Genomic DNA, 16606 nt, shown 5'->3' with positions numbered 1-16606 from the left:
CGGAGCAGGCCAATCAATATCACTTCTGTCCTGTCAGATGTGATGTTGCATCCTTTTTTTAACATCATCTAAGCAGTGTGACAATGCATGTCGATTTCCTGTGCTCCTGCTGTTTTCTAAAATGTATGAGTACTTCTGATGACATTCTCAGCTGCAGAGCGTTATGTTGAATACGTTTGCCCAGAAGCAGACCGAGCCAAGCCACTTCTGTTGTTTTGTTTTTGAGACATTATCACATTCTCAAACAGCAGTTCTGTGCCATAGCTGTTTAGAGCACAAAACTGAAACTATTTGTAAATCATTTCAAACATCTGCCATTAAAGGCTTCTGAAGCTTTATATAGTTATAAGGGTTATTTTAAAATGATTTAAAATTAATCACACCCTGGCTTGCATATTCTCTAATGCCGAGCTTCCTCAAATTACTTTCACATTAACTGTCCGTATTTATTTCCTTTATTGGCCAGTGAACTAGATTGTTTTGGTTTATTTTTATTTAAGTAAAACATGTACGCTTTCTTTTCATTCTTCGTCTCCGGTTTTTAAGGATCATTTTCTGAAATCGCACAAGACATATCGTGTCACTGGAACCAGCAGGGAAGTAATGGGTCTAAAAACAGGTTCTTCATAAGTCCGTGAGTTGAAATCAGGTTTCTTTCTTCTAAATATCATCCTAGATAATCGCCACACCCCAAAAAGAGACACAAGGAACGAGAGCATACAAAAAGACTATGGCAAAAGTCTGTTTCAAAGTCCAATGTGCAGTTAAAACTTAAAACTTTAAATCCCTGAGATTGCTTGGGGAGAGGTCATCCTAATCTGGGATGAAAGCCCTTGTCTTTTTTTTTCTTTTCTCTCAGCCTTATGTGCCGCCACAAAAGCTGAAACCTTGTTCTACCTTGTATATAAGTACTTTATGCAAAGGTCATGCTAATGACATTGTCTAAAGAGAAATCACCTGTCTCATTGGGTATGAACTGTGTGAACCCAGGGAAGCCATTTGTGCTACGTCACGAAATGTTAGTGTTAAAATGACATCAGGTTGCATGCACAAAGTTTCTAGCAGGAAGCCAAAAGATTTTTTTTATTTCACTAATGCATAAGACATTCAAGCTCTTATCAGTTTATATATTCAGATGGATCTAACCTAAATTCCAGTACCAGTGTAGATATTTGAATTTAATATATGGGAACCCCTAAGACATTTCTAAATGCATACTTATTGCTGCTACAGAATATCATTGAATAGTTCAAAAGCAATAAAGTACTTTTTTGCAGTCTGATCTTGTCCATGTTTTTATTTCGCAGTCTGGTGTGGCATTCCCTTGTTGTTTCTGATTAGAGTTCTAGTATAAATACAAACACTTTTTTGCTCACATTGAAAGCGCAATGCTGTTTAAAGCGCTCATTTTTTATTGAATATCCTTGCTGCTGAAAACATCAGGATATAAAACCACAAAGTAATACACATAGGATTGAGGTGAATTAAATTTTTTTTCTCTATTAAATTGATATACCAGTCAACTCTTTTCTGACTTTTCAGGGCCAGGGCACATGTCTTCTTGGCAAAAATAGCAGATCTCTCCAAGCTACTGGACAGACGCTGGGCAGAGCTGATGAGCTCTGGGAATGAGAGAGTGTAGAATAGGAGACGTCTACTGTAAAGATAATTTCTTTTTTTTTTCCCAGAGAAAAAGATAGACAACTGTTTCCCTGGACACCTGCCCTTTTCCATCCCTTTTGTTCAAACAGTGCTTGCTCAGGATGTGGCATTTAGCTGAGCTGTGAAAATGGCTTTCTCTTACTCCAGAGCTGTGGGGGTGTCGGTTTCACAGCGACCAGCTGCGCTTGGAGCCAAGGGAACGCCTGCGCTCTTCCAGTTCTAGAAGGCCCAGAAAACACAATGCGAGGAGATTCAGACGTCGATCTGTTTGGAAGTGCACTGAGCGTTGGGGCTAACCAAGAAAAACTGGATGAGGCAGGACATTTTTAGTCGGGGTTGTCCTGTGATGGGCAAAGTTGTCGTGTTTTGGAGCTGTCGGCGTTAGAGATGTAGCATCACCAGGGTGCAAGAACCATTTTCACCATGTGCCTGATGTGCATGAGGAATTCTTACTTCCAGTGCTTTCATATTGTCTGGGAGAGCTTTCCTGAAGGATGGTTAGTGCTGAGGCCCTGGGTTTGGTTTCTGGGGGGTGCCATCTGGATGGAGTTTAAAATGTTCTCCCCATGTTTCTGTGGGTTTCCTCTGGTTGCTCTAGCTTTCTCCCACAGTTCAAAGACATACTGGTGACTTAATTTCGTTTCTGGGAAAAGTGCCCCTAAATGAGTGCGTGTTGGTGTCTGCGTGTGCCCTGCACTCCCATTCAGGGTGTACCCCAACTTGTGCCTGTAGCTTGCAGGGATAAACTGCAGCTCCCCCACAGCCCGTTAATGGATAAAGCTGTTAGAAAATGGATGGGTGGATGGATTCTCCTTGAGTCCATTGTTATTAAATCCATGCTTTGCTACATACGTACTGCATCCGAGTAGTAAAGGAAATGTACTTTACTTCCTCACTTATAAGCAAGCGGCTTTGCATTTTAGAATGAGTTCCATCTTTGTCTGTGTGAGGTTGTGTATTTAGGGTCATGAGTCATGTCTGTAGTAAAAGAAATCTGGCTGTTAACCCTACCCTGGGAATTAAGGGGGGGAATGGTTAAAAAAACATCCATGTATTCAACTAGCCAGTGACGTGTGGCTGGTTATTTTTCCTGGTTATTTTGTATTGATTCCCAATGATTCATACCTCTTCTTGGTTTACATATTTCTTTGTCACAGAGTGCCATCTGGACTCTTTCATTTGATTCATGGGGTGCACAGGTCAGCAGCTGGATTTCATCTCCCCCTTTCTTTCGGAGGGCTTCGTCTTCACAGATTTATAAAGGAAAAGTCATTCCCGGCATTACTGTATATAGTGCTTTTCATCCCGAAGGAGCCCAGAGGCCTTTATATATAGCAGGGGAAACCTGCCACTAAACTGCAGCCCCCACCTGGGTGGTGCACAGCAGCCATTATGCACCTGCAGCCCCATTACACAGCAGATCAGATAGAGAAGCGAGAAATTGCTTCATCAATTGAATTAACGGGGAGCTTTATATAGACCTGAGAGAGCAAGCCCAGGGTGGAATTTAGCCAAGTACATATGTTGTTTTTTGTGATTGGGATTACTTGATATGAGGTCAGATTTATTAAGGTATTAAATGACCAAGCTTTTTTTGGTTTTGTTTTTTTTTTCCCGTCAGAACCCACATTATGGAATCGACAGAATGCTCTTTTACAGGAAAAAATCCCATACTTAAAAAAAGGTCACCCTGATGCAAGAGGAAGCAGTTCTTGAAGGAGATTCTGAATGTGATTTGCTTTAGAAAGACAAAGGACAGCACTGTCTGGTAGCCCTTTGCTGCCAAATGAACAATAAATGTTACAAAGGAACATTTCATTCAGACCTGTTTACACTACCCCTGGTGAAAGGACGACATTAAATTGCTCTGTATTGCTTAAGAGGTTCATTAATGGAAGTCCCAGATCACTGTCTTCATCAGCATTGTGCTTGCTTTCATTGGTTGCATGGTATCTGTATCATCAACGTTTGTTTTGCTGCTAAAATCTTTCATAAAGAAGTGGTATTGACCAGAATTAGCTTCTCAATAGCTGAAATCTTCTCCAGTCCTGCTCTGCAAGACTAAGATAGGGTCTTGATTCAAGTATTTGAAATCCTTGTAGGCATTGAAAGATTAAACCCAATGCACTCCTTCAGAATCAAACGCGAAACACGACTCAGAGGACACAGATAGGGGGTCTGGAACAATCTACCCAGCCATGTTGTTTCAGGAAATGGTTGGATGAGCCCCCCCGTTGGTACTGTATGTATAGTTTCTGAAAGTGGGAAAGGAAATTTTTCATTTGGAGAAAATGTGGTGCAGAAATAAACTAATTAAACGGCATTTGTGTCTATGCAAATGTAAAGAAATTCTGTAATAATTCTGTCTAGGCTAATTACAACGTGACACCACAGCCCCACTAAGAAGTAATGACAGCCCAGCTCCCAGGAGTCTTTAGGAGCTTCCGATGTCATTTCTCTGGATCATACATGCGGGTGAGATTACCCTTATTCTGGGTTGCTGTCATTACCAAAATGTCTGGGGCTCCTTCAAAGGCTGGTGGTGTGACAAGTGACAAAGAGCAGTGCTGCGAAAACTTCCAACCTTTCTCACTCTCAGAATCATCGTTCTCGCTCCCAGGGATTGTATATGCATCAATAGCAATAGCAAAACAAGAAAAGTGCTCTGTTAATGCAAAATAAATTGTGGGAAATAGCAATGCAATCCAATTTTGTGCAGAAAAAGTGGTAAATGAGAAAACATCAGTTGTTGTTGAAAAGCAAGAAAAGGTAGGGCTTAAACTGTCAGGTAAACTTGAACTAACCATTCTCATATGTTGCTCTCTAATTGGGAGTCTAACAGATTCAAGGCAAAAGAATAAGTTGAGGCCTCAGCTTCCTTTTTTGTTTTGAAGCATTAAAAAAGTAAATTCCTTGTTTTGAGTACAGAAACGGGCGATAAGTTCTGCAATCACATAAAATCTTTCTTGGGCACTGACGTATCTTAGGAGTGCAGTACTGGATCATTGTGTTCATGCCCCTGGTAGCCAGAGTCTTCTCTGCAGCTTCTTTAATAGAAAGCAGTGTAAAGCTGGTCATACGTTTCTGATACACCAGCTTGCAGTTGTCTCCTTTCTCTGGAAATGAAAGATCTATTTAGAAGCAATTCTTATGCCTTTCATATGTGCCCATGAGGGGACAAGCACCTTTCAAGAAGGAGTAGGTATATCCGTAGCTGATGGGTTATGCTGAAATATTAAAGGCAGTCCTTATGTGGTGCATAGTCATGATTTATCAATATTAAATTATGTCCTAGATGTGTTACGTGTTCCCTGGGCTTTTGCCTGCTGGCATGAACTCTTAATCAGAGAAAAGAGTACATTCTGTTGGCAGAGCATGGTTTTTGTGACCCCTGCTGGAAGGAAATGAGTTTGATTGCTTCTGCTGTTATGAGCTGTTCTGATGGATGATGTAGTACTATGTATGCATTGTTCTTCAAGCCTGAACATTATCTCATTATGCACATCTTACATCACTGGCTCTCAGGTGAGGTTACTCTGTTTTTTTAAAACTGAAACATTGTTTTAAAGGAAAGGGTACATGAAGGGTGTTACTTCAAAAAGCAAGGCTGAAGCGCTCGTGGTTTCTAAATTCTTTTACACTTTTCAGCGCTGGGCTTTCACTCCTTTAACATTATTGCTATTGTAAGTAAAATAATCCTATTTAATATCCTCACTATTTTGCAAAATTAAATGCATTTATATGTTAAGCTATGGCTTCTCTAACATGGTTCAATGTTTATGGCCTAATGATAACGTTTTCCTCCATTGTAAAAGCCTTGTAATTTCAATGGATCAGTCCTATCTTTAACCCAGATTTAATGCAAAATAATTGAAAGTTACATTCACATGCTTAAGTTGCCAGAAGACCTAAGACTATTTACGGAGATGGGGACACTTTTTTCTGTCCTTTTTTTTAAATACATTTTCTGCTCCATTAGTTTTAAAGTAGGTGTTAAGGTCACATTTTAATGTTTTTTTTAAATTAATGGATTCCACCATGTACAGAACGTTCAGGAGGGGCGGATAAAGACACCTTTGAATTGTGCCGTCACACAACGAGTTAAGGTGTTGCACCACTGTAGCTGTGCCGCACAAGCAATGCGGCAGGTGTGGCATTTTCCTGTGGCTCCTGAGTTCCACCGGAGTCCCTCCTCAGTGTGCTGTGCTCTCCCCAGGTCCAGTGGTGTACGTTCTAGACCTGGCAGACCGGCTGATCTCCAAGGCCTGTCCGTTCGCTGCCGCAGGAATCATGGTGGGGTCGATCTACTGGACCGCAGTCACGTACGGGGCCGTCACTGTCATGCAGGTGCGCGTTTTGTTTATGTGGCGGAAAATTCTGCAGGTCATTTATCTGAGCATGTTTATACTGCAAAAAAACGAGCAAGCCTTATTTAATCCGTTGTGCTTGTTTAGCTTTTTTTTTTCCTCTTGTCAAGACACCAACAGCTGAAACATGCTAATTTTATCATTAAATATGTTTGGGAAAATCCTCATTTGTTTTCCTTGTATTCTGCTGCAGTAAAGAATGTACGAACATTTTTAATTAAGTGCCTGCTGTGCTGAGCTCTAAATATCCTTGAATTTAATTCCACCTCGCTGCAGCAAGGTTTTATAACCAGCAGGAATGGTGCTTTTGTTCAGCTTGCACGGTACTGAAGGTTTTTGCAAATCCTGCCATTAAGAATCAAAATTACAGCAAGCGTGTGGAACTAAGTCTTTTATTTTTTTTAAAAGATGTGTGTGGGCCATATGGCCTAGCCTAACAATGGTATTCATTCTTGTATGGATATATTTTTTATTCATTAACTTTTTGCATTGACAAAAAGTAGAAAACGACAGTTTTCATCTGAAGTGAGGGTATCCATCTAGTTAATTGAAGTTAAAATGAAGACAAGATGTTCGCAGTTGTGCTCATCATTCCCCACATCATAAACAAGATCTTTAAGTGCACGGTGAGTGACTGCTGATTCTCTCCTAGGTCGTGGGACACAAAGAAGGCTTGGATGTGATGGAGAGGGCGGACCCTCTGTTCCTCCTGATCGGCCTTCCCACAATCCCCGTCATGCTGATCCTGGGCAAAATGATCCGCTGGGAAGACTATGTGCTTAGGCTGTGGCGCAAGTACTCCAACAAACTGCAGATTTTAAACAGTATTTTTCCAGGTAAGGCAAGAAGTCGTCTTGCAGAGGAGGGATGTAAAGAGAAAAAAAACACACATTTGCATAACTATTGAAAAGCAAATTCAGTTAAAGCTTTATGTAAACTCGTGCTGCCGAGATCCGTTTTCAAACGAGAATGAAATCTAGCCGCAGAACATTGTCAACAAAGAAAAGCCCATCTGCAATATCTGTTTCCGCTACACCCATAACGTCTAACAAAGTAACCCAGGCGTCCCCATTGGCTTCCTTTCCTCAGCAGCCTTTACTTTTTTTCCACTAAGCTCATCAAGGAAAGTGATCAATGTCCAGACACCAGATCCTAGTCTGAGACGGAACAGACCCGGACCCTTGACCTTTCCAAGCACAGGCTCGGCTTGCTGCTCACGCACAAGTGCGAGAAGCCAAAGCACAAGTGCAGTGCCGGGGGATGTGTCTATATCTGGTTTTCTGTGGCAGATGAGATTACTGTGCCTGGGAAACCGCTAAGCATTGAGAATGGTTGTGTTTGTTTTTACGGCCATCATGACTTGTTCTTATTAGAATCTTTCAACGTCAACGCTTGCGCTGTTCTGGTATCTGTGCTGTATTATCCGTGCAGTGCGGTGCCGCAGTGTGCTTCTGTATTGACCGGCTGCTCTGTCTGCAGGCATCGGCTGTCCTGTTCCTCGGATCCCAGCTGAGGCTAGCCCACTAGCAGATCATGTCTCTGCCACTCGCATCCTCTGTGGGGCTCTAGTGTTTCCAACAATCGCCACTATTGTGGGAAAGCTGATGTTCAGTAGTGTCAACTCTAATCTACAAAGGACTATTCTGGTAGGAACATGATTACCTTTCTGTGTAACTGGCCTGCCACCAATTCTCAGTGACACTGTGGCAGCAAGCCCTGAAGGAGTCAGGCGTGTTTTATCATCAAGCCCAGATAAGAGTATAAATACTCTATTCAGGGAAATAATTCATGTTGAAATTTTCATAGTTATGGGTGGCTTGGTGTGAGGCCACAACTTTCACAGAAACAATGGTCTCCTTTTTAGCTTGCTTTCTTTGAAACTGAATAATGAAGCCAGACGAAAGAGGATTCATAAACCGGGTAATTCTAGGAGCTCCTCTTACTTGTCAGCTGACATTTGCCATTGGACAACTAGGTCTCTCGTGCAGCTTCTGAACTAGAAAGCAAAGTCTGAACATTCCTCTACTGCAGAGGATTAAAATGGTAGCAGTGCAATCTTGCTGTGATTTTTTTAAAGAAAGGAATTTGAAATGTCCTGGAAAGACAGCAGAAGTATTTGTAAAGGTCACATGACACCACACCAAGAAAGATTTCAGAAAGAGTGGAAGGCTTCGATAGGCACCTTCTGAGCCATAAAGCCCTCATGCAAGAGTGACTCCAGTAACCACTGCTATTAAATGTATATTTTATACTGTGTACGTTATCCTCGTATTAAGGCAGTCTTGTGAAGTCTTGCTTTATTCGATATGATGGGTTTAAAGCAACTGAATGGGAGGGGTGATGAGAGCGTGTTTTCACAAATGGCCCCTTTTCAAACATTGCTCAATGTTTTTAATAGAGCTTAAAGTTTTTACTTTGGAATTGTCCCTTCAAAGATGGAGATCAAAACCATTGTAACAGTGACTTTGAAGTACGGTATTTGAAGATTGGAAGCAGACATATAAAGGCTATATGCATTTTCTATCAGATAATGTTTTTTTTTTTAATTCCTGCTAGGTATAAATATTGAATCTGTTTCGTTCACAGGGTGGAATTGCTTTTGTTGCCATTAAAGGAGCTTTCAAGGTGTACTTCAAACAGCAACAGTACTTGCGCCAGGCTCACCGCAAAATCCTCAATTACCCAGAGCAGGAGGAGGCCTGAAGTCTCCATCTGAACCAGTGAACTGTGACTGCTGTACAATAGACTTCATCCACTAAATTAGACCGTGCTATATTGGTTCTATCAAGTAATATTTTTGTTGTATGGAATTATTGTACAGTGCTGGTACTTTATTTTTTTACAAACATAATAAAGGCATTTGAAATGCAAAATCTCTGGGAGGGGGAACTGCAGCATGCTCGCCCTTGTTCCAGGAAATGTGATTTTCTTTCAGTACTTTGTAGCACGTTTTGAAAAGCTGTCTGCAGACATTGTAGCCGCAAATGTGAGGTACGGGAGAAAGCGCTTTATGTGACTGACTCAGTGTTTTGTTTTTAATAATCAGCATGTATAGCGTTTTAAGGGATAGATAACGGATGTAAAAGAGATGTGAAGCATTAACTCCGCAAAACTGCTTTTACAAGATTGCAAGTTTTTTTTTTGCTGTGAGCTCAGTTTTGGAGCTAGATTTTAAGTATCTCTGTCAGTATATATGGGATTGCTATAGCCCACAGTGGTCTAGGAAATCATATCTCCTCCTTCTGTAAAGCTGTATTTTTTGTTGTTACTTAAAACAGAAGTTATTGTTCCCCCTCCCCATTCCCTCTCTGATGTTTCTTTTGTCCAGTGCACTTTCTTAACATTTAGAAAGAAACATTTAGAATGAAGGCAGTATCATTTGATGGGAACAATACATACAAGTATGGCTAAAATGCAATTTTGTGGAAATGATTCTATTTATCTAACAAAAAATATAACTGGATGATATGGAGTGTGGTAAATAAAAAACTGGTGTGGTACTGAGAATATAAATTCTGGTTCAGGCAGCCCTCTCCCCCAAAAAATCATAAAATGTAAACACAAGCTAAAAAGTATACTGATGAATCTAGTACCTGGAACAAACTACACATTGTTTAGTTTAACACAATGAAATAGCTATGTAGTGTCAGAAATATCGTGATTTACACATGATTAAAACATGAAGCCTTGAAGATTCAGCCTAGTTCCAAAGACGTGAGGCGAGTAGTTCCTTGCACGTATGCCTTTGACTCTGTTTCTCTTGGAAGTGTGAATATTCATCACATTTAATTTTAAAACCTCCTCTTTCATGTTCTGTAAAAAAAACTTTTTTGTTGTGCAGTTCTTCTGAAACCTGAAGGATCAAGCATGGAGTTATTTTTCTGTGCACACATAATGACACTTAATAATCAGGTATAAAATGAATAAATAAAAAATAAATTAGACATAAGGTAAGATGAGGATGTATACTGTACATACAGTGCCAGCTCTTATGGTTTTGTTGTTATCTGAGAGAAAAAGAGCTCTTGTTATTAATTCAGACACTCAATTATGGAGCTTATAAATTGATTTTTAGATATTTGTCCTGTCAGCTATACTGGAATTGCAATGTTTGCTTTTAAAGACACAGTATACGTAAACCAGTAACAGCAAAACAAAAGCTTGTCTTGGCAGAATCTTTTGCTTGCGTAGAAACTGTGCGCTTGTACTATTAGTACTGTTACTGTGACCTAAACATTTTCATTGTATTGTATGCAGAGTAGCCATTGAAAACTTTCATTAAAACTTCGGCTCTCTTTTGCAAATGTTGATGTGAAGTTAACTTGTAATAGAGATTATATCGAGCCAAATGCGGAAATAATCACTGTAAGACAACACAGAAGCCAAGTTTGTTGGGTCAATGACTGTTAAATCTAAAGGCAACCAAAAAAATACGTTTCAGGCTTTTGTGGCCAGGTGTCGAGTGACTAATGTACAGCTGGACCATTTCCTACCACCAAGATACGTGTCAGCAACACTTTAAAATAAGCCACAAAAGATTAATGCTATGACATTTTTGTTATTGTAAAGTATATATAAATGCCAAATGATGAATAGTTACATTGTAAAAATCTGTATGCATTGTACAGTATATTGCTTCTGACTTTATAGTTTCATGGTTGATAATTGTGAATAAATGTATTTTTTCACTGCTTGATTATGATTGGAGTTATAATTAAGCATCAGCTTTTGTCTTTTGGTATACCCTGTAGAAGTGAAAGGTTTTCAATATCCTTTTCAGAGTTCGATTTTAAAATAAATGATCTTTCTTCTTTACATACTGTGTGTGAATAATTGTATATGTATAGGTAGTGGGCAGAAAAATGGAGAAGCCTATATAAAGTCCTTCAGTAGGGTCTCGGGACACCATGTGTGGCATTACTTAACACATGAGCCCCACCTGTGTGGAAGCCCTTGCCTACAATATATACTCATTTACACGAATCACGGATTTGTCCACTACCTGTACACCCTATTGTCCTATCAGACACAACAAGCATAAAGGACTACTTTTATTACTTTCATCTCAGATTCAAAAGAGTTCCTACATTTAAAATGCTGCCTCCTGTAGAACCTAACATGGCTGTAAGAAAGCCTTCAGCTAGCCTGCTGCCTTCTTCACTACAAGAAAAACCAATAGCTTTGGAACAATCCTCATGTTAGGCACCACTTCAAAACGGGCTCTTCTTCTGCTTCCTCCACACGGGTGTGTGTTTCCAAGTGACTCCTACTGTTCTGAGGAAGTGAAGCATCAAAATGCTAATGGGCCCAAGAGGACCTTGTTTCCTGTTATGCGTCTTGTAGATTTATGAGAGGTGACAAGGTAGGAGGTAATTACATATTTTATTGTAAACTGCAAAAAAAAACTGCACTCTTAAAACACTGGTTGTTACATGCACTTGCTTCTACAACCAGTCAACCAACAAGAATATTTGTTTCTGTTAAATCAATGTAAACAATGGATTTTTCACATGAAATCCATGTTTCTATTCACAAGAAATGGATGTGAACAACAGGTTACAAATGAATTTCTGTACAGTGTAACTACTCAAACACGGTGCACCTTTGGATTCAATGCAAGAATCCATTGATAAGCCTGAGTTTCTACTTAAGTTGTTAAACATAGTAAAATGCTGGAACATTAAGAAGCTTTTTGTACTGTTGTAAACAACTGGTTAAGTAACAACACGTTATTTCTGAATGCAGGATGTTGTAAAAATACATTTTTTTTAATAGAAAATGCAGCATAACAGTTGATTCTAGCTAGCCTGAGACAACTTACAGGAGATTGATTCAAGCATGTTTTCTACTAAGAAAATGATTCTTGAGAGTAATTTGGCTTCAAAATGTTCATCGAGCCCTGAGAAATGAAGACTGAGCAGATTAATGGCAGAGTGGTGGGAACAAATAATCCATCAAGGCTAGTTATATTCTTCTCTAATCTTAAATAACTTCATGTGAACATCGTTAAAGCATTAGACAAGATACTCTTTAATAAAAAAAATTAACACGGATGATTTCTCTATGCGCTAACTTGGCAGATTCTGAGAAAACGTTTTTAAAGTGCAATGCAAACAGATCTTTCAAAAGTTTGACTTTTTTGACTGCACTTCGCATTTGTTTTAACTTTATTGCTTGAGTGTGAGTGCATATGTACAAGCACAGCATTGTCGCTCTGAACAGTCTCCTTGAAGTAACCTAAAACAGCCACTTTGAGTCACTTTAAACAGATTATGTTTAAAATAACACTGAAAGTGTGAAAGGGTAGGAAAAAAAAGTTTTAAAAACGTCAAACTAAATTTTGTGCTGTTAAATTAATTTTAAGATGAGGAGATGAGATCAGAATTTAGTTTCTCCAGAACGGTTTTTACGGTTGTTCCCACTTTTCGAGCAGGGTGGAGTAGTAAGTTAGGGCTGGGGCACTGTGGTTGTACCCTTTAACAAAATGCACAGCTATGCACGTTTTGGAAAAAAGGAAGCCACATAATACTAATAAAGGTTTAAAGCATCCAATATCCCATTGCACTGGTTCTGCACTGCAGCTCTATAAAAAATGGGGTTCTCTCACTCTTGGTCCTGAAGTGCACAGCAGCTTTCTTTGAGTTGAGCTCTCAGTTACTTAACTGAAAGCTTCAATTAACTATAAATTTACTTTTCTGCTCCAGAAAAGTTAGTTCAGTGTAATCTCCCACTGTATAAGCACTGAAATGGAAAGGCCTAATTAACTTAATCATTAGTTTAATCAAAGGATTGGATAAAAAAGACTGAGCTCACTGGAAAGAGCAGCCGCAGGCTTCACTCCGGGACTGAGGCAGAAAGAAGCAGCCTCTGGCTGAGAGCAGTGTCCAGGAGGACTGGACTGTCTAGGATTACCAAGACTGGGAGCCAGCAGCGCTTCTGAAACCAACTCTGTGTCTCCGTGCCATGCAGGGCTCAAAACATGTACATTTATTTCAAGGAAAACAGTGAAATTCCTGAAACTCCCCCTCCCCACCACCACTCACATAAACAAACTGAAAAGATGAGATACCTTGTAGAAGATTTCAAAAGTGGCTTACATTAATTTTTAATAAAAGTGAAACCAAATTAGAGTAGCCCTGAGAAGATGCTTCGACAATATCTGTAAAAAGCTTTAGTTAAAAACAAAGGTGAAGTAAAAGTTCATGCGGTTACCTCGGTCATCGCGGTTTCAGTTTAAAATCAAGCTGCTCTAATGGTCCCAACATTTTACTAGTTTAAATAAAAACTGTCAATTTCAAAACTGTCAATATCCCAAACTTCTATAAAGATTAAAACGCAATAATATAGTTTTTCATATAAGGCTGATGTTCAATCAATACGGAAATATTTCTTTCTACATTAGTGTGTTGCAGGAATTCTTGATCTATTAAAAAAAAAAGTGGCTCAGAGTGATAAATCTTCAATTACCGTTTCCCCTTTTTGCGTTATTCATATGAAAGAAAAAAAAATCATCACTCTGCACTTCTCTGAAAAAAATAACGCACAAACTCTGGCCATACCTCCAAAGCTCACAATACCTTCATTGAAAATCAATTAATATTTTTCACCTAAGCAGCTTTTCATATCACAGGTGTTTAACACTCCAAAAATTTCTCATCTAGGATTTATGTGATCAATCTTTTTCCAGGCTTTCCGTTTTGTAAAAATTGTATAACATCCTACTTAAAGAATACTTTAAAAAAAGGGATGATTTGCAATTTTTCAAAGAGCTATGATAATGAACACGGCTAGCTGTAAATCACACACATATATAGAGTACCCCACCCCACCCACACACACTGAAAGACAGATTATTCATTATTCTAGCTCCCATGTCACAGGCCTGGACTCCAGCCAGCAGGTGGGCTCCACTCACAGCTTCGCTGCCATGAAGTTGATGTGCGGTTTGGCCAGAGGAAACAAGGGCAGGCTGCGCTTGAACTCCGTCATGTCCTGCACCAGGATAGGCTGGAGACAAGAAAGGCGATGAGAGGATCAGAGATCAGAGGAGGTGCCTGGTGCCTGGGGGCAATATTTAATCCACTTCCCTAACCTGAAACCAGCAATCTCGCTTTCTTTAATCTGAAATTATATCCTCTTCATCGTACATTTGCACTCACAGATACAGCTGGGTATTTTACCAAAACAGCTCAGGTGAGTATCCTGCTCAAGGGTTCAACAGCAATGTCTTTCCTGGGATTTGAACCCGCAACCTTCTAGTAACAAGTCCAGAGCCCTGATTACTGCTCCACACTGCTGCCCCGATTGTCTCAAGGCTAGTCAACAGATCTTTATTACTTATTACTTTATCTTTGGACAAAACTTTGATTCTTTTTAAAAGGACAAGAGACACAAATGCTGCATATAATTCTGCAGCACATATTAAAGTTGTAGGGTCAAGCAGTACAATTCAAACTAGTTGTCCTTCAGAAGATAACATTCAGACTTTCCTTTGAAACTTTTGTTAAAAATCACTGAAGCAAAGATTAAATACTTGTATGAAGAGTGCAAAACATAACCAATTCACTGTGACTAAATGTCCTTTCAACTAAACCAAACCAGAAGAACCCCTGTCCCAGTTCTGGTACTGCTCTGTGGCCAGGTCTGCTTCTGAAATAAGAGGACTTTTCCTTGTACCTGTGGCAGGGAAGGCGCTGGAGCCAGATTGACATCATTTTGGCACGGAAATTCACCAACCACCGGGCCTAGGAAACCAAGAATGTGTCAAGTCATCGGCAATAATGAAAGAATGCTGCTGATCACAGCCTAGTTTGTGGTACCACAACAAATTGCTCCAAAAAAGCACCCCAAATTGAAGAGGAAACTGCATGACCGAGGGCAGCTTGTGCTAAACTGATGAACTGGAGCAGCAATTTGTGATTCTAACTCCATGTTACTGAGGAAAGGAATTTTAATACGCGGCTTATTTCATATCTCATTTCAGAACAGTAAAAAGTGACCTAATAGCCCTTAAAATCAGAAATAAGTATCGACTAGGCAGCTTGGTCTTCAATTGCGCATGCATGCAAAAAAAAGAATTCAGAGCCATAAGGATTAATGACAGCTTGAAAACTAGATTCATTCCTCGGTGCTGTAATTCTCGTTAGTCAAAGCGTTCCACTTCAGTTGGTGTGCTGGGATTTAAAAAAGCCCTGTGGCCTCAGTGAACCAGGGCTGAAGTTTGGAAGGCGTGTTTATGCAGTAAATTGAACATTTTTAATCTTTTTATATATTCTAAAGCTCAACAACAGTTGCATTAAAAGGAATTTCATTAGTTCACTCAAATTTAGTTTGCAGTTTCCTACAAGCTATGAAACCACATAAGGCTCCGTACTGCTAAATGAGTCCTCTAAAACTCACCCGCAGCACTGTGCTTAATATACAGGTGGAATAATTAAATGCTTTAAAAAAACTGAAAATTCTCAGCTTGAAGTGTTTACCATAACTGGAGGAGATTCAGTACCGATTTGTTTGGAGTGTTTGGGCGGAGGAAGAGCTATTCTTACGATTTAAGCTAATTTTAAAAGTAAAAAAACTGAAGCACTGGCTATAGTGATTGGACCTGCAGGAGCCTGCAGAGAACAGTGTCTATACAAACACTTTCGCAGGTAGGAGAAGTGCTCCTCACAGCAGGATTAAAGCATTTTTGTCAGTGGGACATGGAGGGTAACTGCTGAGCTTGTAAATTCCTTCTCATGAAGGGAAAAATTCAATCGAAAAACCCTTTTCTAATCCAGCATCAAGAGCACAGCATCCTTTCTACTCCAGTGTGTGCAGAGAGCAGGCCAATAGGAGAGACAGACCAACACTATTTGCTTGCTGCTCAGGAGTCACAGCACAATGGATTACTTGGAATTTCCACACTTCTAACGCACTAATTACGCTCTATAAATCAACCCCAGTTCTACCTCCCAGTCTGCAGTACTCACAAGAATCCATTTCCCTCGACAGCACGTGCACAGACACCTTGTGTCTTTTGGGAGCATCCACTGAAAGCAGGTCCTGTAAATAAGGAGACAGAGGATAAGGAAAAGAAGACTTGATTGCATCAGGGCGTGACAACTGAAGGAATCCTGTCGGTGTCAAACATAGGGTGAGGTTACAGTCATGTTCACTGATGCACAATGTGGTGGCGATGTTTACATCAAAAGCTCATTTGGCACAAGCACAATGCTACTTACATTTTAAATGTCACCAGCCTAAAACTGTCACATCAGTCTGATCTTGCTCTGTAATGGTTTTTAGACCGCACAAGGTACAGCTCAAGACTTTCCAAAAATAAACAGCCCTCACATCAGCAGAATGCATGAGAATGATCAGCATACTCAGAGGCCATTCAAGGATAACGGACGAGAAAGTGTATAATTCAAACGTAAGGCAGACATGTTAAAACTGTATAATCCACTACTAAGGCCTCATTTAGAATACTGTGTACATTTTTGTCACCACTCTATAGAAAATGTATTGCTTCTTTGGAATCAGTCCAGAGAAGTCTAACCAGATCGATCCTGGGACAAGGGAATGTCCTACGCTGGCAG

General features: G+C 39.9%; 2 protein-coding genes across 4 annotated transcripts in view; one reads left to right on the top strand and one right to left on the bottom strand.

Annotated features, from left to right (window-relative positions):
- marchf5 (membrane-associated ring finger (C3HC4) 5) overlaps positions 1 to 10844 on the top strand; it is a 38236-nt gene extending 27392 nt beyond the window's left edge. Inside the window, exons 3-6 of the mRNA XM_088634969.1 lie at positions 5879 to 6009; positions 6682 to 6865; positions 7509 to 7675; positions 8616 to 10844. Coding sequence (XP_088491095.1) covers positions 5879 to 6009; positions 6682 to 6865; positions 7509 to 7675; positions 8616 to 8732 — 599 coding nt within the window. The 3' untranslated portion in view covers positions 8733 to 10844. The remainder of the gene's footprint in view (positions 1 to 5878; positions 6010 to 6681; positions 6866 to 7508; positions 7676 to 8615) is intronic.
- A 548-nt stretch (positions 10845 to 11392) lies between these two features.
- Positions 11393 to 16606, bottom strand: part of ide (insulin-degrading enzyme) — a 47048-nt gene continuing 41834 nt past the window's right edge. For all 3 annotated transcript variants that reach the window (XM_088634957.1, XM_088634956.1, XM_088634955.1), the window contains exons 23-25: positions 15998 to 16070; positions 14706 to 14773; positions 11393 to 14036 (exon numbers count right to left, since the gene is read on the bottom strand). In XM_088634957.1, the coding sequence (XP_088491083.1) occupies positions 13941 to 14036; positions 14706 to 14773; positions 15998 to 16070 (237 nt within the window). In that variant the 3' untranslated portion in view covers positions 11393 to 13940. The remainder of the gene's footprint in view (positions 14037 to 14705; positions 14774 to 15997; positions 16071 to 16606) is intronic.

The sequence above is a fragment of the Lepisosteus platostomus genome, chromosome 6 (genome assembly GCF_059453375.1).
Source record: "Lepisosteus platostomus isolate fLepPlt1 chromosome 6, fLepPlt1.hap1, whole genome shotgun sequence".
Taxonomy (NCBI): Eukaryota; Metazoa; Chordata; class Actinopteri; order Semionotiformes; family Lepisosteidae; genus Lepisosteus; species Lepisosteus platostomus.
This window is presented reverse-complemented; position numbering and strand designations above follow the sequence as displayed.